This window comes from Thermothelomyces heterothallicus (assembly GCF_042370625.1).
Source record: "Thermothelomyces heterothallicus CBS 202.75 unplaced genomic scaffold P884_scaffold_3, whole genome shotgun sequence".
Classification (NCBI taxonomy): domain Eukaryota; kingdom Fungi; phylum Ascomycota; class Sordariomycetes; order Sordariales; family Chaetomiaceae; genus Thermothelomyces; species Thermothelomyces heterothallicus.
In genome coordinates, this window is record NW_027192564.1 from 968,956 (window position 1) to 987,756 (window position 18,801).

Sequence of the window (18,801 nt, forward strand, 5' to 3'; positions counted from 1 at the left end):
ATGAAACATGCCCGCATCTTCTTTTCCGACCGCAGCCGGGGGCTAGCTCAGGTACTTCACTTTGGGTATTTGAGGTAGGCAAGGGATCTGAAGTAAAGTGCATCTGCCTAGGACTTCTTGGTGCCTTGCCTACCTTCGGTACCGACCTACCTAAGGGAGGCACCTTCCATCAGAACTACGGCCAACCTAGAGTCTCCCCTTCTACACTCGGCCTGCCACTTCTTCCCAGTTTCACTTCCTACCACCATCGAGAAAGACATCGAAACGACAAAGCAGACTGTTATAGTTAGACACTTGGTTTCGAAAATAGTAGTTAACTCAAACACGCAACCAAACTATCTTAAATCAATCGCTGTCACGACTCACTACTGGGAGGCATAGACCATGTCTTTCGTTCGTCGGCTGCTCTCCTTCCATCCTTCCCCCCTCCGCACCTCCCCCTTCGGCGCTTCCCCTCTCTCGCGGCATTCCCTGGCTCACCTCCGCAGCATCAGCACAACCCCAAGACTGCAAGACAAGACGGTAAATCGGGGCCGCGTGGCCATCGTGACCGGAGCAGCGCAGGGAATTGGCCGTGCCATCGCCCTCCGCCTCGCCCAGGACGGCTACCACGTCACGGTCTCGGACTTGCCGGCGCTCCAACCCCATCTGGACTCGCTCGTCTCCGAGATCGTCACCGCTACCTCGGAGGGTAGCTCGGAGAGGCGTGTCCGAGCTCACGCCCACGCCGCCGACGTCACCTCGCCGGCACAGGTGTCTGCCCTGGTCCGCGCCTCCGCCGACACCCTCGGCCCGCTGCACACCATGGTCGCCAACGCGGGCATCGCCCAGGTCAAGCCGCTGCTCGAGCTGACCGAGGCCGATTGGGACCGCATGATGGCCGTCAACGTCGCGGGCGTGCACCACTGCTTCCAGGCCGCCGCGAGGCAGATGATCCTGCAAGAGGAATTCGCGGGAGAGATTCGGGGCCGGTTGATCGCGGCGGCCAGCATCGTCGCGTTTAAGCCCTTCGCCCTCCTTGGCCATTACAGCGCCAGCAAGTGGGCGGTCCGGGGCTTGAGCCAGGCATACGCCATGGAGCTGGCGCCCCACCGCATCACGGTCAACGCGTACGCGCCAGGCATCGTCGACACCGGCATGTGGGAGCTAATCGACGAGGGGCTCGGCCGGATCAATGGGAAGGGCGTGAAAAAAGGGGAGATGATGAAGAAGTATAGCGACGACCTGATTGCCCTGGGAAGGACGAGTGTGCCGGGGGACGTGGCCGGGTTGGTCTCGTTTCTGGCGGGCCCAGATGCGAACTACGTGACGGGGCAGACGTTTGTTGTCGATGGAGGGATCATCTACACCTAGGCTCGAGGCTTGTCGCAGGTAATTATCGACCTGCTTGCTCGCTGGTTTGGATTAACAGTGACATTTCATTCTTCGTGAGGCATCCCGCCAAATCTATACTGATTCTACACATCCTGCAATGACTTCTGCATGGGTATTTGGCTTCTGCGATGGCTTTCCAGACAATGCCTGGCATGGACGAGTACACGCCCGGCAACGACTCGGTGAACAGATAGATGATGCCGCCAAGACACGGCCAAAACCACCGTAACCATGATGGCGATGGGCTCCGTGCCCAACAGCCGGAACGGCTGCACGACTACCAAGCGAATTAGCGCCCTTGCGTCTGGCGCGTGATCCGGGAACCAGTCGAGGCTTCCCAGCTGTTCGGATTGCCGCGCCCGCGTGAGCATGGCCAGCTTCCGCTTCATGATCCGGCTGGGCCTGCTCTCCCGGACGCATAACAGGCACAGAAAGCAGACGGCGGTGACGGCGAGACGCGAAACACCCAGGCAAAATCCGGTCGTGGAGGCGGCATTCCAGACCGCGACCAGCCAGACGCGGCGGCGGCCGTCGAACAAGTCGTGGTATACTAATTACTATACACGGTATGTGCAGGACATCGTAGTCCTATGCTGGGTTGTCAGCAGGTCTGCTTCAGCAAACAAGGCCCAATAGATGTCAAATAGAACGGGGAAAAGGCTCTCAACCATCCGGCGGACCCGGGTTAACTCTGAGCTGAACTGCCGCGGTGATAGCCAAGCGGCAAGAATGGTCTTTCGTCTTTCGGCCGGATCGGCTCCCCCTTCCCCCCGGAAGAGGAGAAGTCAGACTTCAGTCATTCGGCCGCACGAGCTCGTGGTCCACTCGTCTGTTGTGCGTCTTCTGCCTCAGCGGTCTCCCCAATCGCAGGGCTTGGACGCCCACGGCGCGAATACCGCTGTGGTGTCGTACCATTGCAGCCTTCTGAGCTGTAGCGATTGCAGCCACCGAGCTGTAGCACCTAGACCACTAATTAATTATTTATTTACCGAGCGAGAAAGGGGACGCTAACACCACAGCGGACGCCATCACCACTCCTTCGATCCGCCAGCTGGCCGCCATCAGCCGCGCCACCCTCAACGACGACGTCTTCGGCGAGGACCGCGCTACTGCCGAGCTCGAGCGGCACATGGCCGCCGTCTGCGGCCATGAGGCTGCTGCTTTCGTAGTCTCTTGCACCATGGCAAACCAGGTGTGCGCCTTGAAGGAGTGGGCAACGAACAATGGGGTGCTGGTGCACATCGACGGCGCGTGGGTGTGGGTCTGTCTGACGATTGGATGAAAAAAACTATGATCCTTCCTTCCACTTAAAGTCTGCGCAGGTGCAGGAAATAACGGTCTGAACCTACGGAGTGCATACTGTATGTAATCAAATAATCTGTACCTGATTAAATCGGGCCACGCTCACAGACCTAGCAACTTTTTAATCTACCATGTTTAGCAGCAGTTCAAGCACCACAATCACACATCCCAAATTCTAGGTTCACGTTAAACAATGTCATCAAATTCAATCATATCTCCGTTGGCGTCGATTTCACCTGCCGTTCCATCGGTGTCAACTGTTCCTGCCTCGCAGCAAGATGGCGATCCTGCGAGAGTGCGATTTACCAATGTGGAAGATCTCTTCGATTTGATCGATCGCACTACTAAGGATTTCCTTATTGTCACTCGTATAGTATTGCCTTACCTCTTGTTTCTATATAGTATACTAATTATTAGACGTCTCTCCTCGTGATTTTACCAAAATCGAGCGAGAGCGAGAGAAGCGACGCCGCAAGTTCCGTTTTCGCCGCTACGATAGCAACACCCGGATCCTCTTTATCACGATCCCAACTGGCATTCACGAAATGCTCCACCTCCGATTAAATCAAATTGTTATGAGAAAGATCGATAGAATAGGTCTATGGAATGCTTGGTTTTCAGTCGGTGCTGAAACGTTTCGACCAGACCATCCTAGAGGAGATGGCGGAGAAGGCGATTCGACCGGTGGTCCAATGCCAGAACGTAGCGGGGGCAGGTGGCCAACGCTCGTCATTGAGGCTGGCTACTCAGAAACATTACATCAGCTTCATAACGACATGCAATGGTGGTTTCGGGCATCAAATCACGATGTCAAGATAGTCATTCTTGCGAAATTCGACTACCGACAACATCATATTTTGCTTGAGAAGTGGGAGGAAGAAATCTTGTATCCGCAAGGAGCGATCACACGGAGTCGGGCTGCTGCTATATCACAGCAAAACGGCGTTCTCGAGCCTGTAAAACGGCAGTCAATTACCATTTCGCGTGATGAGACGACAAATCCGGTATCGTATAATGTCATTAGGGGGGCATTGGTACTAGAATTTCGACTTCTTTTTCTTCGCGAACCTGGCCCGCAAGAGGGTGATGTTATATTGAGTATTCAGGACCTTCAGGAGTATGCAGAGTACGTCTGGCGTTGGGTTCTGTGATTAGACTAGCTAACAAGGAATCCACCTGCTGGGTCTTCTTCTAAAACTTTCATTCTTGCCTAGGGTACGTGCTACAGCTCGATGGCTGCAAATGGCTACAGCTCGGACGGGCTGCATGATACGACACCACAGCGGTATTCGCGCCGTGGGCGGCACTCCTGGACCTACTGGTACGGGTCTGCAGAAGTGGTGGTAAGATGCGTTGATTCTTCCAAGTGCATCTGGCACTTGGGATGCTGTCTAAATACATGTCAACCCCTGGCTCGTCATCCCTGTTGGTGGGCCGGTCAAATCTGACCCACTGTCAGTCAAATCCTGTAACAATAACATGGACAAGGCTGCTCTGCTAACCCTGACATCCGTTGCAAACAACACCAAGAAAGGGGCGTCTAACAAAGCCCCGAAACACCGTTCTGGAAGGTTTCTCGTATCGCATCAAGATTGATGCTCGGATCAGTGGGATATAAGGACAAAATCGAGATTGGTCGAATTTGTAGCATAGCGTCGGGAAAGGGGAAAGGGGATGTTATACGTGTCTTCGTTTGTTTCAGCAGGGCAATTGCGTAATTACTTCGAGATATTTTGACCGTTAGGTTCTAGAAGGCACGAGCAGACTAGGTCGAATTCAGGCTCGTCGTAGAGAAGGAAGGTTATATAGCCCGAAGACAATTTCCCAGAGGCATCCTCTTGATGCCGAAGGGCACGTGATGGTCCACAGCACATTGAGTTTCCGCTGTCAGTTTGTTATTGGATCATATCATCCGTCTGATCTCTTGAACGAACCTCGATTCAACCAAGGTCAACGTAGACAAGACATCAGAGCCAGGGAGATCAAATGACAATATTCCTCAATCCCTTTCGAACCCCGGCTCGAACCGGAGCTGAGTGGTTCTCGGTCGGTCTTGCCTCGTCATTCCCGGATGTCAGCCTCGGCATCGATGGGAAAGAGAATGTGAGCGAAAATGAAGCCCGACTCTGCGGAAGCCACGGCCCAAAGGCAACGCCAGGTTGTAAGGTCTTCCACGTTCCCAAGGAAGACCCTTCCCAGCGAACCGAGGTCGATCTCCCGGTCGACGACGCGGCACAGGATTTGACAGATCAAGTACTCGTCTTTCAATATCGGGGCAAGTTTCATGCCATCGACCATGTAAGATGCGAGCTCTAATTAAGCAGTGATCGAGCAGTCATGTTAGGTACTGACGAGACCAGACTCTTCCTACCCACTCTCCCAGGGCATCCCGTTCGACATCGAGGACTTCGGCATCGTCCTCAGCGCCGGTCTGACGTGTCCCAAGCATAACTGGTCCTTTGACCTGTTTTCGGGCAGGTCGGACCGCGGCAATTACAAGCTCAGGGTCTGGGAAGTCGAGCTGCGCGACATCGAGGGGGTGCAGACGGATGACAAAGAAGTATGGGTGAGGAGAAAGCCCAGGATCGGCTGAAAGCTGGAGGGATGGGCTTAGAATAGGTCTGGTTGTCGGGTTCTGGAGAGAGAGTGGAGGACAAGAGGGGTGCTGCTCAGCTGCTGTCCCCGCCATCAGCGCCACATCATGTTCTCTCTCCTCTACCACCTGGCCTGCACACAAGCTTTGCTCCGGACAGCGGCCGCAGTCGGCTTGACGGCGGCCTTGGGCTGCCACCGCGCCAGAAGGTCGTCAAATACCCGCTCCAAGCTCGCCAGCGCTTTGTCACCGATCTGATGGTTGGAGAACAATCCGCGGACCCGCCAGCAGGATGCCGTTCCTCATGCCCAGATCGTTCAGCATCTCGACAGTGACGCCGGCACCCGCCAGATCTAACCAGACCATGTTCGTCTCGGTCGCGCGGCTCAGGCTCCCGCCCCGGTCCGTCCACATGCGCGCCATTGCCGCCGCCATGGTGTGTGTGCCTTACCAAGAACTCCTCACGCGTCCACGTCCCCCGGCGCAAAGTTCTCGAGCAGCGCCTCGCGCGCAGCTGTGGCGAGGACGCCCAGCTTCCTGACCCCGGCCCCAATACTGTGGCGCAACCGCTTGACCCGGCGGATGACGGCAGCCGAACCCACCACCGCGGCCCCGATCGGCGCGCCGATGCCCTTGGAAGATGACAGCGTCATGGCGCCTGCGCACGCCGCAATGTCAGCCAGCGTAGTTCCTGACGCCTCCTTCGCTGAGGCCACGGCATCCCTGGTGTACCAGGATTTGTCTATTTCGTGCCCCCATACTTCGCACCCAATATTTCTGGTGGATACGCCCGGGAACTACGCCTTAGACTATGTAATTATAGTCCAAAGTTGGCAGCATCAGCAAGAAACATGTCCTATGCAGGTTGATCTCCAAACACGCTCATCTAATGCCTTCCGTACTCCGTACAAAGATCGTGCACGTCGCCTTGCCGGCCACGCTAACCGACATGCGTACCATCTGCGCAGATCGCGGCTTCAGCACCCAGGGCTCCCCGCGCAGTCGGGTTGCGGAAGGAGTACACGAAGTTATTATCGCTTAGAGGTTCTACATGGCGATGATGACCCACGTACCTCGCCCATTCACCCGCGCCCTCCCCTTCCCCCCGATATTGTTGCCGGCGCATGCAGAACCTCAAATCGTGATGCTGAGACCAGGATTGAGGCCATCATGATCGACGTTCCGGTGTCAAAAATATATTGACCCTAGGCGTTCTCGATTCCCAAGCAACGCCCTCGGCATGGTTCGTCATAGCCGCTCGAGTAGCCTAGCCGTGCGGAAAACAAGAGAGGGAGCGGCAAAGATGGAGATGATTGCTCCCGTCCCGGTTGCCTGGGGACGGAAGACTGGCTTCCAACCTAGAGGCCCCAAGACGGACATAAAAGACTCCATATTCTGCCAGTCGGTCACGGCCAATGTTTTGAGATACCGGGTCCGCGCTCCTCCTGTCACGACACACAGATACATTCTAAGTGTAACAACTCATTCACACCAGAATGAAGTACCATATGTCTGCTCTGGCCATTGACAGTCTGGCCTCCGCCAGCGCTGTCTCCATAGAGGAGCGCCAGGGCAGGCGCCATTCCTAACGGAGTTGGCATCGCACGGCGTGCTGGTCATCGCCAGCGGCACCCCTGGCAACGGCGGCAGCACGACGGCTGACATGACTGACGCAGTCGATCGACTTTATCACCAGCAACGCCGGCCAGGGCGAGTAGGCCAACATCGACGCGTCCCGCATCACGGCGGCGGGCTGGAGCTGCGGCGGCATCGAGGCGTACGCCCAGATCTGGGACGACCGCGTGCAGAGCATCGGCATCTGGAGCTCGGGGCTCCCGGATAACCACACGGCCGCCAACGATTTCACCAAGCCCGTCTTCTTTTTCCTCGGAGGGCCCAGCGACATCGCCTACGGGAACGGCGAGCGGGACTACGCCCGCTTCTCCCAAACCAGCAGGAGATGGGCCAATTCGCGACGCTGATTGGAGCGCATGGTTGCCGGTTGCATTCCCCTGGCTCGGCCTTATATATCATCCCATCCGGGGACGCGAGGTTATTAATAACACACAACCGCCCAGGAACCTGGGTGCAGGCGAGGGAAGTCCGGCCAGCGAGATGCCTGTTCACTGCTGTGTGAGCGTCACACAGACCCCACAAACGATGGTCATGCCATCTCCAGAACCGGGTACCGGGTAAACAAGTGGTCACCCAGAGATCATGATGGTACAGGGACAACGGGGTCGGCGTGCATAGGCAACTTGATATTATCCATCACCCAGGCACCCCTCACTCACAAGTTTATAAGATGGCTACCTCCACCGTAACACATCTCTTAGACTCGGACACGGCTGCTTCTTGTGCTTGTATGTACATACATGTACATACTTGCGCGGTAGGCAAGCAAACCGAAGCTCCTCCGTTCAGTTAGAGTCCGTCTGCTGTCCAAGATAGCGTCCCTCTCACTCCGGGCTCTCCTCGGGTTTGTTGGCGCCGCGGCAGCGGTGACCGTGACCGTGGCCAACTCTGGCGGACATGCCACTTCTCCGTACATGTTAATACGGTATCATGTTTGATGACATTAACCAGAGCGGCGATGGTGGCTTGTAAGTGCTGGTTCGCATCTGACGCAAAGGGGTGGAACGTTCCCGAGCCGAGAAGATACCCTCCCAGGTACGCCGAGTTGATCTCGAACCGGGCCTTTCAAAACGAGTCGCTCAAGTCCTGGAGCGCCGTGGGCGACAGCACGCTGGCGCTCGACACCACCACGCCGCTGTCGTGGGCCCTGCCTCGCTCGGTCCGGGTCAAGGGGGGAAAGGGCAAGGCCGGCCTGGGGAACTCGGGCTACCGGGGGCATCGACGTCGAGCACACCGACACGTACACCGGCAGCTTCTACTCGTACGGCGAGTACAGGGGTAGCTTCACCGCCTCCCTCGTGTCGGTCATCACCAACGAGACGCTGGCCATCACCGAGATCAAGTCCAAGTCGGTCGCCAATGCCTGGACGAAGCACGAGTTCAAGTTGCACCCGACCAAGAGCGCGGCGAACAGCAACAACAGCTTCGTCCTAGAGTTCCGCCCCAGCCACGAGACGGAGCTCAAGTTCAACCTGATCAGCCTCTTCCCCCCCCAACATACAACAACAGGTGAGCTGGCTCCCCTCCCTTCCAATCCAAGTCTTTGTCTCTCGTCCGGCAGACCGTTTTCCCCACCAGAGCTTCTTCTGTGCTGACACTACATGTCCCATGTCTCTCAGGCCGAACGGTATGCGCCGGGACTTGATGGAGAAGCTCCGTGACCTCAAGCCGAGTTTCCTTCGGATACCTGGCGGCAACAACCTGTAAGCCATCCTCCATCTGCCAAGTCGCCACACGTGTGTGGCGTAGACTTTTGGGCGGCCCTCCCTGACACCAAGTGATTTAAAACAGCGAGGGCAACTTTGCCGGCAACCACTGGGACTGGTCCGCCACGATCGGCCCGCTGATTGAGCAGCCCGGCCGCATGGGCGTGTGGGGGGTACGAGAACACGGATGGGCTCGGCCTGGTCGAGTACATGCACTGGGCGGAGGACTTGGGCGTCGACGTCGTGCTCGGGGTGGCCGCGGGTCTCTACCTGAACGGCGACGTCGTTCCCGAGGAGGAGCTGGACTTCTTCGTGCAGGACGCGCTCAACGAGCTCGAGTTCCTGATGGGCGACGTCTCGACTCCGTACGGCGCCCTGCGCGCCAAGCTCGGCTACCCCAGGCCGTGGAGGATCAAGTTCGTGATGATAGAGGGCGCTTGTAACCTGGATTGAGGTGCTGTGCTGTTTCTGCTCCCCGAGGAGCCATGGAACACGAAAGTCAGGAAATTTAGGGAACGAGGTGTGTGTATGTGGCTTCCCGAGGTTGTGAGTGTCTGGTCTCTAAATTCCTTACAGGCTAACTACGGTCTGGGGAGCGCCACTTTCGTCCAACCGCTTGACCGATCTTGTATTAAACCAAGTATTGTTCTTCATCCTTAAGTTCTCGCATTTCTTGAATCAAAAGAAAGCAGACGATTGAATGCTAACAAGTGTTTGTAATTACTATATTAATATTCGACAACTAAACATCGTAGGATAATTCCTATGTAAATTACAGATATAGAGAAATGGAATTAGAAAATAGAAAACCAATGGGACAATGTAAATGTAGATGAAGAGAGAGGAGAGGAAGAATAAACAAGCTGATATGCATTCTATCGTTAATAGCAGTTTCGTGGACCCTGGCAGGTATCCTCCTTTTCATTTTATTGTTTTATAATTAACCCTTCCGCAGGGGAATCATTCCCCGAGATTTACTTCAGGCTACAAGGATAATCTGAATAGCAAGGAAAGCGAAACACGTAGGCAGGGCTTGTACGAATTAGTGCGCTCCATCTCATTTATTGCTTACACATCTGAACGACACCTCTAAACGGCAGGGAGATCAACTTAACGATTCTGTACCATCCCAACCAGTCTTTGACATCAAGATTCTCGCTATCCCTCTTTAGGATCTTAATATGCTCAAAGTTATAGTCGAGGGGGCGGCGTGCTGAAAAGTGGGGCCAATCTGCCGATGTGTGAACGGGCAACCCAGAGCAGCCTGGCTCCTTCAAAGCTGCAAAGTACAGAGATGCTTCAGACAGATTGTGCCTCGTCAGCTTCGTAACCTGGGCCACAAATCGGTAAATATACTAATACGAAACGTATCTATAGATGGATTCTTAATTATTTGTTTCGAAGCAGATATACCGTATAGATACACCAAGATTAAAGAATACAATATTCCGTAGATAGATACTCTATACTCTAGAGAGGTGACAAACCTACACACCGTAGGTGAACAGGTTATGGGCCGAGTTGGAACTTATGACGTGCTACTAGGATGAACAGAACGCCCGTGTAGTGCGTATCACAACTAACAATGGCGGCCCTGATACACTGACAGGAAAATGGATGTGAATCAACGGAGCCTCCTGTAGCTACCTTATTAAGCGTGCATTATTGCGACTTGCTACACCTATATAATCCGTACATACAAGCCGCCGCCGCCGCACGGTCGCAATCCCTGACCGCTGTCGGCCAACAAAGGGAAAACGGCCGTGTCAAAAAGCCTTGACACTGCAACAAAAAGAGCCGACGGCGCGTTCCGCCTTGGTATCAGTCGGGCACGGAGGTGGCTCAGGAGTCAACGCCGCTTTCAGCGTTGCAATTCTGACATGTGTTGGCAAGCCTCCTGAGTGACGTATTCCGTGCTTGGTATTTGCATATTTACCTTAAACTACCTCTCCGGAAGGCAGAGTGAGAGAGGGATGTCACGTGGTGACAGGCGGGGTCCTGTTTGAGTGGCCGTGCCAGCCCAAATTTGACTGGCTGCCCGCCCACGCATCCCGCCTTGCGTTGTCGCTTCGCTGCGCTTCGGCCTTGCCCCTTCCCTCATTTCCAACTTTGCATCCAAAACCGGTGAACTTCTCCCGTTCTCGTCCTCTTTCCAAAACATCGAGCGACCGAACAAACATCGCGATTCATCTGCAACCACTTCCCAACCCGCCATCTTTCCCACACACAGCTTCTTGTCGGCATCCCGCCATTTTACTAGATTTCACGAGGTGAGTCCCGGTTCCTGTCCCCTCACCTGCTGCGTCCTCCACACACACCATGCACGGCTCGCCCACTGTCGTCATCGCCGGCGCGCCCTCGAGTCGCAGCCTTCATTCTTCTTGAAGCCGCCCTCGGCATGTCCTTGGTCGCCCTGAGCTCGGAATTCAATTCCCTCCCAGAGCTGGCATTTGCCGCGCCAGGATCTGCCGTTTCCTGGAGCTTAAACCCGACCGGGTTACGCATCATCCACCCCACACCGAGAGCGGGGAGCCTGGCATGAAGTCAGCGCGCACCACATCCACGCCAGCAACATCGGAGTTGGTCCACCGTGACGGCTCGTCTTTGCCACAGGGGCCGATTGATTGGCGGCTTCTTCACTTTGCCCGTTCATGCGTTGTGTTTTGTTCATTTTTTCCTCTTCGGTTCCTGCTTAACGCGCACATTGAGCTTGCCAAGTCAAAAATCGCCTCTTTTCGTATCACGCTAACTCAGAATCTCGCAGATATCTCGATCGTCAACATGGGTCACGAAGATGCTGTCTATCTGGCCAAGCTGGCCGAGCAGGCCGAGCGCTACGAGGGCATGTACCTGATGGATAACGGATATCTGCGCTGTCGCCCGCTGACTCCTCACCCCGCGCACAGAGATGGTTGAGAACATGAAGATTGTTGCCTCCGAAGACCGCGATCTTACCGTCGAGGAGCGGAACCTCCTGTCGGTTGCCTACAAGAACGTTATTGGCGCTCGCCGTGCCTCGTGGAGGATCGTCACCTCGATTGAGCAGAAGGAGGAGTCCAAAGGCAACACCACCCAGGTTGCCCTCATCAAGGAATACCGCCAGAGGATCGAGTCCGAGCTCGCCAAGATCTGCGAGGATATTCTCGGCGTCCTGGACAAGCACCTGATTCCCTCCGCCAAGACTGGCGAGTCCAAGGTGTTCTACCACAAGATGTCGGTCGCCTTTTGTTGTCGGCGTGCCATTGTGAGTTCGAGTTCTGACGCCATGCTAGGAAGGGTGACTACCACCGCTACCTCGCCGAGTTCGCCGTCGGCGAGAGGCGCAAGGACTCGGCCGACAAGTCTCTCGAGGCCTACAAGGCCGCCACCGAGGTTGCCCAGACCGAGCTGCCGCCTACCCACCCCATCCGCCTTGGTCTTGCCCTGAACTTCTCCGTCTTCTACTACGAGATCCTGAACGCACCCGATCAGGCTTGCCACCTGGCCAAGCAGGCGTTTGATGATGCCATTGCTGGTGAGTCACTCGCGAGCTGTCGCAAGGCTGATTGCCGTGTTTCTGACCGCCTGAATTGCAGAGCTCGACACATTGAGCGAGGAGAGCTACAAGGACAGCACGCTCATCATGCAGCTCCTCCGCGACAACCTGGTAAGTCCGGGACGCATTGGTTTGGCGATATGGTCGTATGCTGACTTTACTGTAGACTCTCTGGACCTCTTCCGAGGCGGAGGCCCCCGCTGCGGGTCAGGCCGAAGCCCCTCCGGCCGAGGAGCAGAAGGCGGAGCCGTCTGCGGAGGAGCCCAAGGCCGAGTAAGCGGCGTCATAGATGTTCTCTCTCGATCGTGATAACCCCGGTTTGGCAAATCCTTTGGTGGAAACGGTGTCTTTGGAGCGCGGACTGGTGATCCCCACGTACCTTTGCATGTTTTTCACGGCAGATACACAAGACTTGGTGGGCGGTTTATCGCGGCAGTTGAGGGCTCAGGTGCAGCACTTGGGGGGTCTAGTTTCCTTTCTCAGATTGCTCGCTTCTTAGACTCTGACTGGCGAGGATCGCCTGGGCAAGAAATAAAACCGCGTGGCCAATAATAGACCTGACTGGCCGGCGACTTCTTTTTCGTATCCCCAATGGGATGTGCAACCTGTCGGCCACGGGGTGTTATGAAGTAGAGGATGGATGAGGAGGCCCCTGTGGTTCTACCGGCCGGGTCTCCTTTCGTCAAGCCGCAACTTCTCCACTGGTCAGCACTGGCTTCATCCCATCTCCATTCCCTTTCCCAGCATGCTGCTCCCTTTCCCCACTCCCCTTCTCATCTTGGCCATCGTCGTCGTCGTCGAGAACGGCAAAACAAACCCTCAGCCACAGACTGCAGTCCGCGCAGCCAACCATCAACTCCCCGAGGTCGGCGGCATCCTCCAGGTCGGCCTCGCCGAACTGATAACCCCTTGGATTCCCGCACCGGCACGGGCGGTACCACGTCGTCTCGCTGTCCCTGCCCCGACCTTTCTCCTCGTAGTCGAGGTCGTCTAGGTCGACGGTTTCGATGCCCGTCTGGAAATCCGCCGCTCCGCCGCCGCCGGCTCCCGGCGATTCCGTCGCCGACGATGGTGCTAGGGAGGATGGGCGGTGGCGCTGGGACTGGAGCACGAGCAGGGAGCGGTCATAGGCTTGGCGGAGGGCCGGGCGTGAGAGGGTCGCGTAGGCGGCGGAGATCTGGTCGATTGTGTATCCTGGTGCCGAAGCTGGTAGTGAAGAAGGTAACGATGATGGTGGTGGTGATGATGATGACGATGATGAAGTGCAAGATTTCTTGTCTGGGTGGTGGCGGAGCAGGGCGCGGCGGTAGGCGCGCTTGATGAGGGATGCTGCGGCTGGCTCGTCTAGGGAGGTGAGGGCCGAGGGGGAGAGATTCAGGATCTCGTAGTAGGTCGGGTTTGTAGCTGGTATTGACATTGTGGGCAAAGTGACCGAGTGTATGTCTACACCCTGTGGGGTTTGCGTCGCTTATTTTGTTTGTTGTTTTTGGTGTGGTGAGTCGACGATGGTGGTTTTGAAGACGGTGGCGCTTGAAAGAGAGAGAGAGTGTGTGTGTGAGGGAAAGAATTTGAGAGCCAATCACGTGCTTGTGTCTTGCTAAAGGCCCCCCTCTCTCTGAGTCCCAATGGCAGAAAAAGCAGACGCTTCAACCCGTAAAGACACAATGGTGTCAATGGGAGACTGGCAGAGAAGGTAGGGAGCAAGTCACCAGAGATACGGAAGGAGTGTGTTGGTGAATGACGGCTGTTACTCACTTGGCATTCGGCTGATCGCCCAATAACAGCGAAGTGCGAGAACTCGGAGCATGACCGACGCCCAAGCCAGGGCAGGATGAAGAATAAAGAAGATAGCATATGGTGTGTGCGTCGCGAAGCAAATTCACGTCATGAGAGTCCCAGAGCTTGGAATGTTATACATTGGTAATGGTACAGTCTAAACACATCGCAGTCCTCGTACACGGCGTGCGGCCGCTTATTTCGGGAACTTGGTCCAGTTCCGTTTCCCAACCTATGAGGAGAGTTAGCAAGAAAAGGATCCGAAACGGTCGAGGGCGGGGCTTTTCACCGCATACCTTCTTCCATTCCCTGATGAGCGCTGGCATCTCCAACATGGCCTGTCTCCTCTTCTCCATCCTGTTGTAGCGCCCAGGTTAGCAACACAATTCGAAACAGTCGGTCAACCGCAAAGGTGTTCCAGGTAGTCCAGACGTACTTTGCGGCCAATTGTCTCTCATGCTTGTGGCCTTTGACCTTCTGGCCGACACCGGTGCCCTTGACGCGCAGACCCAGCTCGACCCTCTTGCGCAGCCTCGTCTCGGTTCCCTTGGGCGTGTATGGCAACAGCTCCTCGACGCCGTGCTCCCGGGCCATCTTGACGAGCTCGGCCTGGCGGCGCAGCGAGTACTTCGGCTCGTGCCACCGCCCGGTGACGGGGTGCTTCATGGGCAGGAACGGGTTCGGCGTCTCCTCTTGGTAGGCCGTCTTGTACGTCTCGGGGTTGGCGCCCGCGGGCAGGATCGAGGGGGGCGGGTACCGCGCGAGGAATGTGCGCAGTCGCGCGGGCAGCGCCAGCGCCAGCTGTATGTGCTTCGTCGCCGCGGCCGCCATCGTTGCGGATTCGCCGGAGGAGGGCAATGCTGGCGGACGTTGGGTCGTCGTGAGTCGGAACGGTTCGCAGTTGCAAGCGCGGTACTTTGCAGGCTCTCAAAAATAAGGTGGAGCCCTGCCTGTCTGGACCGTGCGGGCAGCCAACCAGAGAGACAAGAGTCTCTCTCTCTCTGCCCAGAGAACGGTGGGGCACGGTTCATATCCGCACGGTATACAAATATACCTCCGTACATGACTTACGAAGTGCAAGGTTAGGTCCCATGTTACACGGATTACTTCGAACCGCTGCGCGCCGTCCATCATCAAGGCAGACCACTCGTCTCTCGGAACCGCGGGCATCCATCCACCACCCCGGAGACAATCGCCAGTCGCTGCACGTCTGCCCTGCCATGGATAAACGACGCTTGCCCCCAGACCTTCCGGCTCTGCTACGCCAGAGGGAGGCCGAAAGGGCCGCGGCGGCCAAACCCAGGTTCATCCCGAAGAAGGAACGTGAGCGCTTGGCCGCAGAGAAGGCCGCCAAGGAAGAGGAGGAACGGAAACGGCGAGAAGAGGCCCTGATAGCACGACGACAGTCGTCGACCAACGGGACAAATGGCGACGCGAACGGGCACGGCAACAACGGACGATCAACGCCGCATGACATACCCACCGGGCCCAAGGCGATGCGACATGCCGGTGATGGCGCCGCCGATCATGGACATGCTGGGAAACGTCGGCGTCTGAACGACGAGGAAGAAAAGAGGGCCGAGATGGAGCGCAAGGATGCCGCAGAGCTGCGGGCGAGGTACATGGGCCCCGAGGTCAACCAGTCGACCTTCTCGGCCAAGAAGAAGAGGAAGCGAACGGCGGCGAACAAGTTTAACTTTGACTGGGATCCCGAGGACGACACCAGCCGGCCGTACGATCCCATCTACGCAGACCGCCCGGAGCCGCTCTACAAGCTCACGGGGTACGAGAACACGGACGAGATGGTGTTGCGCAAGGCCGAGGCGATCCGGCGTGCGGACCCCGAGACGGGCGAGGAGCGCGCGAGGAAGCTCTTGGAACAGCACGAGCGCGTCAAGAAGATTGCAGAGCGCAAGAACTTTGGCAAACACTGGTCCGAGAAGAAGCTGGAGGAGATGAAGGAGCGCGACTGGCGCATCTTCAAAGAGAACTTTGGCATCGCCACCAAGGGAGGCTCCATACCGAATCCGATGCGCAGCTGGGAAGAGTCGAACCTGCCGCGGCGGCTGCTCGACATCGTCCACAGCGTCGGCTACGACGAGCCCACCCCGATCCAGAGGGCGGCGATCCCGATCGCACTGCAAGCGCGCGACCTCATCGGTGTTGCCGTTACCGGTTCGGGTAAGACGGCCGCCTTCCTCCTCCCGCTGCTCGTCTACATCTCGGAGCTCCCGCCTCTTACGGAATACAACAAGAACGACGGCCCGTATGCGCTCATTCTCGCGCCGACGAGGGAACTGGTGCAGCAGATCGAGTCGGAGGCGAGGAAGTTCGCGGACCCGCTCGGTTTCACCGTGGTCAGCATCGTGGGTGGTCACTCTCTGGAGGAGCAAGCGTTCTCGCTCCGCAACGGCGCCGAGATCATCGTCGCGACGCCCGGCCGTCTGGTGGACTGCCTCGAGAGACGGCTGCTCGTGTTCTCGCAGTGCTGCTACATCATCATGGACGAGGCGGACCGCATGATCGACCAGGGGTTCGAGGAGCCGCTGACCAAGATCCTGGACGCGCTCCCCGTGGCCAACGAGAAGCCGGACACGGAAGAGGCGGAGAACTCGCAGCTCATGAGCCGCTACCTCGGCGGCAAGGACCGGTACCGCCAAACCATGATGTACACGGCGACCATGCCGCCGCTCGTGGAGAAGATCGCCAAGAAGTACCTCCGCCGCCCGGCCATCGTGACGATCGGCAACGCCGGCGAGGCGGTCGACACGGTCGAGCAGCGCGTCGAGTTCATCGCGGGCGAGGACAAGCGGAAGCGGCGCCTGCAGGAGATCCTCGGTTCGGGCCAGTTCAAGCCGCCCATCATCGTCTTTGTCAACATCAAGCGCAACTGCGAGATGGTGGCCAAGGACATCAAGTCGTGGGGCTTCTCCACGGCCACGCTCCACGGCAGCAAGACGCAGGAGCAGCGCGAGGCGGCCCTGGCGTCGGTCCGCAACGGCCAGGCCAGCATCTTGGTGGCCACGGACCTGGCGGGGCGCGGTATCGACGTGGCGGACGTGTCCCTGGTCGTCAACTTCAACATGCCCTCGAGCATCGAGGCATACACGCACCGTATCGGCCGTACGGGGCGTGCCGGCAAGAGCGGTGTGGCGATCACATTCCTGGGCAACGAAGACGCGGACGTCATGTACGACCTGAAGCAGATCATTTCCAAATCGTCAATATCCAAGGTACCCGAGGAGCTGCGGAGGCACGAGGCCGCGCAGTCCAAGCCGACCCGCGGCGGGGGCAAGAAGCTGGAGGAGAGCGGGGGGTTTGCCGGGAAGGGGGCGTCATGGCAGTGAAATGCATCGTGTCGAATGTGCTACGCTACTACGAAAGGGACCCATGTCTAAGACTAGGGACGGGCGGGCAATGAGCTAGCTAACATGCATAGGTATGCGCTGGCGGCTGCATAACACAAGGCAATGACTTTTCGCAGTTTGCCCTACTAGAAGTGAACCACAGAGGAAGCTCTAGTGTAATAATGGAGGGACGGGAGATGCCAACAAATGTGGAGTACGGCGACATTGGCCCTTGATTGCTTCCCGTATTATCCCGTCATCCACCCACATCAATTTGGCTCGATTCAAACAGTCTAGTTATGGCGGGTCGCCGTGGAGGGCATGTGGCCGAGCAAGCACGAGCAAGGTACCTCGTACTTTCCTCGCACTCGTATGTTGGGTACCAAAGGTGCCCTCACCTTGTACCGAGTATATATATATACATATATATATATATATACTATTATATACTAGTAGGTACCTACACAGTACAGGTGCAGTACGGAGCGCCTGGTGTCTTTCACAAGCGAGTTTCGGGGCGTTTACCCTGCTACGGTTAGTCGTTCTGAGTTGCTTTTGTAAAATTACATAACCCCCAGCTTGAAGGGATCCTGACAGAAGATCTGATAAGAAAAGCACGACTGCGGTTAACCCCTGGCACGGGCCCGGTCTGGAGCTTTAGTGAGGATGTGTCCCCGCCAATAGCCCCACCGCATCCCTGTCGCGCCGAGGGCCGGGGGCCTATCCTCAAAAATTTTGTGCTCTCGTCACTGCCGATGCACGGTCACCGTGACGGTGCCACTGCAACCGCCATCATGTTCCCGAGCGGATTCCGCCCGGAGCTCCAGCAGCGCACGGAGGAGACTCTCTCTCCGAGTCGTATGACGTGAAATCGTGAAATCCCTCTTGTCGGCTCCCTTTTATCCCCTCCGGCGAGGTGCCGACGGTCTCGACAATTTTGTCCTCTTCAACAGCCGACAAAAGCAGCCAGACCGCCGCCCTCTGACCTCTCTCCGGACCTTTTTATTGTTGTGGTGCCTGCTCCGCTGATCGGGCACCCTCCCATCACAAGCAAGCCGGGCATATTCTTTTTGCCCTCCCTCCCTTCCTTCCCCCATCCTTCCCCCTCCGGATGCTAGGCCATTGAGCGGTGACTTGGGACCAAAAGTCACCACGCGCCGCGCTGGCTGTGTGAATTGCGTGCACCGGATACGGTCGTGCTGCATTCACCTTGCATCTCTTTGAAAAAAAAGCAAAGCAAACCAGGCTTGCCGTTTCCTTGTCCTGTTCTTGGTTGAAAGAGGCCCTGCCGACCCTTCAGCGGTCGCCCTCTGCGGTGCGTTCCGTCCCGGGCGGCAATCGGTCTCAAATTATCAACCGGGGGCCATCAAATCAACTGCTCAACTCCCCAGTGGATCGTGAACCGCACGACTTCCCCTAGGACGGAGGGCTTAGCTTGAACCGGGTGCTGCCGCCGCTGCCACCGCCGGTTGGGATTGACTCTTGACAATTTCCGATCGCTCTTATATTCTTCCTCTTCTTCCTCTTCTTTCG

The 18,801-nt window shown here is 56.9% G+C and overlaps 10 protein-coding genes across 10 annotated transcripts; 6 read left to right on the top strand and 4 right to left on the bottom strand.

The window, feature by feature from the left end:
- Positions 1–81: 81 nt before the first annotated feature.
- On the top strand, positions 82–1,468 carry P884DRAFT_289838 (uncharacterized protein). The gene has a single exon (XM_069444023.1). It carries the CDS (start codon positions 385–387, stop codon positions 1,351–1,353), a length of 969 nt encoding a protein of 322 aa, XP_069300622.1. The 5' UTR covers positions 82–384; the 3' UTR covers positions 1,354–1,468.
- A 1,401-nt stretch (positions 1,469–2,869) lies between these two features.
- P884DRAFT_275171 (uncharacterized protein) lies at positions 2,870–3,827 on the top strand (the record flags this gene model as incomplete). Its single annotated transcript, XM_069442814.1, has 2 exons — positions 2,870–3,044; positions 3,094–3,827. 2 exons carry the CDS (start codon positions 2,870–2,872, stop codon positions 3,825–3,827), a joined length of 909 nt encoding a protein of 302 aa, XP_069300623.1.
- A 1,564-nt stretch (positions 3,828–5,391) lies between these two features.
- P884DRAFT_297118 (uncharacterized protein) lies at positions 5,392–5,704 on the bottom strand (the record flags this gene model as incomplete). Its single annotated transcript, XM_069444481.1, has 2 exons — positions 5,392–5,460; positions 5,540–5,704. The coding sequence occupies 2 exons, from the start codon at positions 5,702–5,704 to the stop codon at positions 5,392–5,394; spliced, it is 234 nt and encodes a 77-aa protein (XP_069300624.1).
- Positions 5,705–6,572: 868 nt separating this feature from the next.
- P884DRAFT_297120 (uncharacterized protein) lies at positions 6,573–7,251 on the top strand (the record flags this gene model as incomplete). Its single annotated transcript, XM_069444482.1, has 2 exons — positions 6,573–6,701; positions 6,988–7,251. The coding sequence occupies 2 exons, from the start codon at positions 6,573–6,575 to the stop codon at positions 7,249–7,251; spliced, it is 393 nt and encodes a 130-aa protein (XP_069300625.1).
- A 583-nt stretch (positions 7,252–7,834) lies between these two features.
- P884DRAFT_289841 (glycoside hydrolase superfamily) lies at positions 7,835–9,131 on the top strand (the record flags this gene model as incomplete). Its single annotated transcript, XM_069444024.1, has 6 exons — positions 7,835–7,872; positions 7,940–8,044; positions 8,076–8,413; positions 8,466–8,607; positions 8,696–8,783; positions 8,818–9,131. The coding sequence occupies 6 exons, from the start codon at positions 7,835–7,837 to the stop codon at positions 9,061–9,063; spliced, it is 957 nt and encodes a 318-aa protein (XP_069300626.1). The 3' UTR covers positions 9,064–9,131.
- A 1,660-nt stretch (positions 9,132–10,791) lies between these two features.
- Positions 10,792–11,452, bottom strand: P884DRAFT_255594 (uncharacterized protein). The gene has a single exon (XM_069441003.1). It carries the CDS (start codon positions 11,116–11,118, stop codon positions 10,903–10,905), a length of 216 nt encoding a protein of 71 aa, XP_069300627.1. The 5' UTR covers positions 11,119–11,452; the 3' UTR covers positions 10,792–10,902.
- P884DRAFT_315904 (putative 14-3-3 family protein ArtA) lies at positions 11,392–12,736 on the top strand (the record flags this gene model as incomplete). The annotated part of the gene is made up of 5 exons (XM_069445272.1): positions 11,392–11,452; positions 11,517–11,823; positions 11,883–12,124; positions 12,186–12,256; positions 12,312–12,736. The coding sequence occupies 5 exons, from the start codon at positions 11,392–11,394 to the stop codon at positions 12,420–12,422; spliced, it is 792 nt and encodes a 263-aa protein (XP_069300628.1). The 3' UTR covers positions 12,423–12,736.
- A 2-nt stretch (positions 12,737–12,738) lies between these two features.
- Positions 12,739–13,807, bottom strand: P884DRAFT_255596 (uncharacterized protein). Its single transcript, XM_069441004.1, has one exon. The coding sequence runs from the start codon at positions 13,560–13,562 to the stop codon at positions 12,828–12,830; it is 735 nt and encodes a 244-aa protein (XP_069300629.1). The 5' UTR covers positions 13,563–13,807; the 3' UTR covers positions 12,739–12,827.
- A 79-nt stretch (positions 13,808–13,886) lies between these two features.
- P884DRAFT_327385 (mitochondrial 54S ribosomal protein mL59) lies at positions 13,887–14,838 on the bottom strand. Its single transcript, XM_069445536.1, has 3 exons — positions 14,358–14,838; positions 14,218–14,278; positions 13,887–14,153 (listed from the first exon to the last, which is right to left on the bottom strand). The coding sequence occupies exons 1-3, from the start codon at positions 14,750–14,752 to the stop codon at positions 14,118–14,120; spliced, it is 492 nt and encodes a 163-aa protein (XP_069300630.1). The 5' UTR covers positions 14,753–14,838; the 3' UTR covers positions 13,887–14,117.
- A 189-nt stretch (positions 14,839–15,027) lies between these two features.
- P884DRAFT_255598 (P-loop containing nucleoside triphosphate hydrolase protein) lies at positions 15,028–17,673 on the top strand. The gene has a single exon (XM_069441005.1). The coding sequence runs from the start codon at positions 15,142–15,144 to the stop codon at positions 17,266–17,268; it is 2,127 nt and encodes a 708-aa protein (XP_069300631.1). The 5' UTR covers positions 15,028–15,141; the 3' UTR covers positions 17,269–17,673.
- Positions 17,674–18,801: the final 1,128 nt, after the last annotated feature.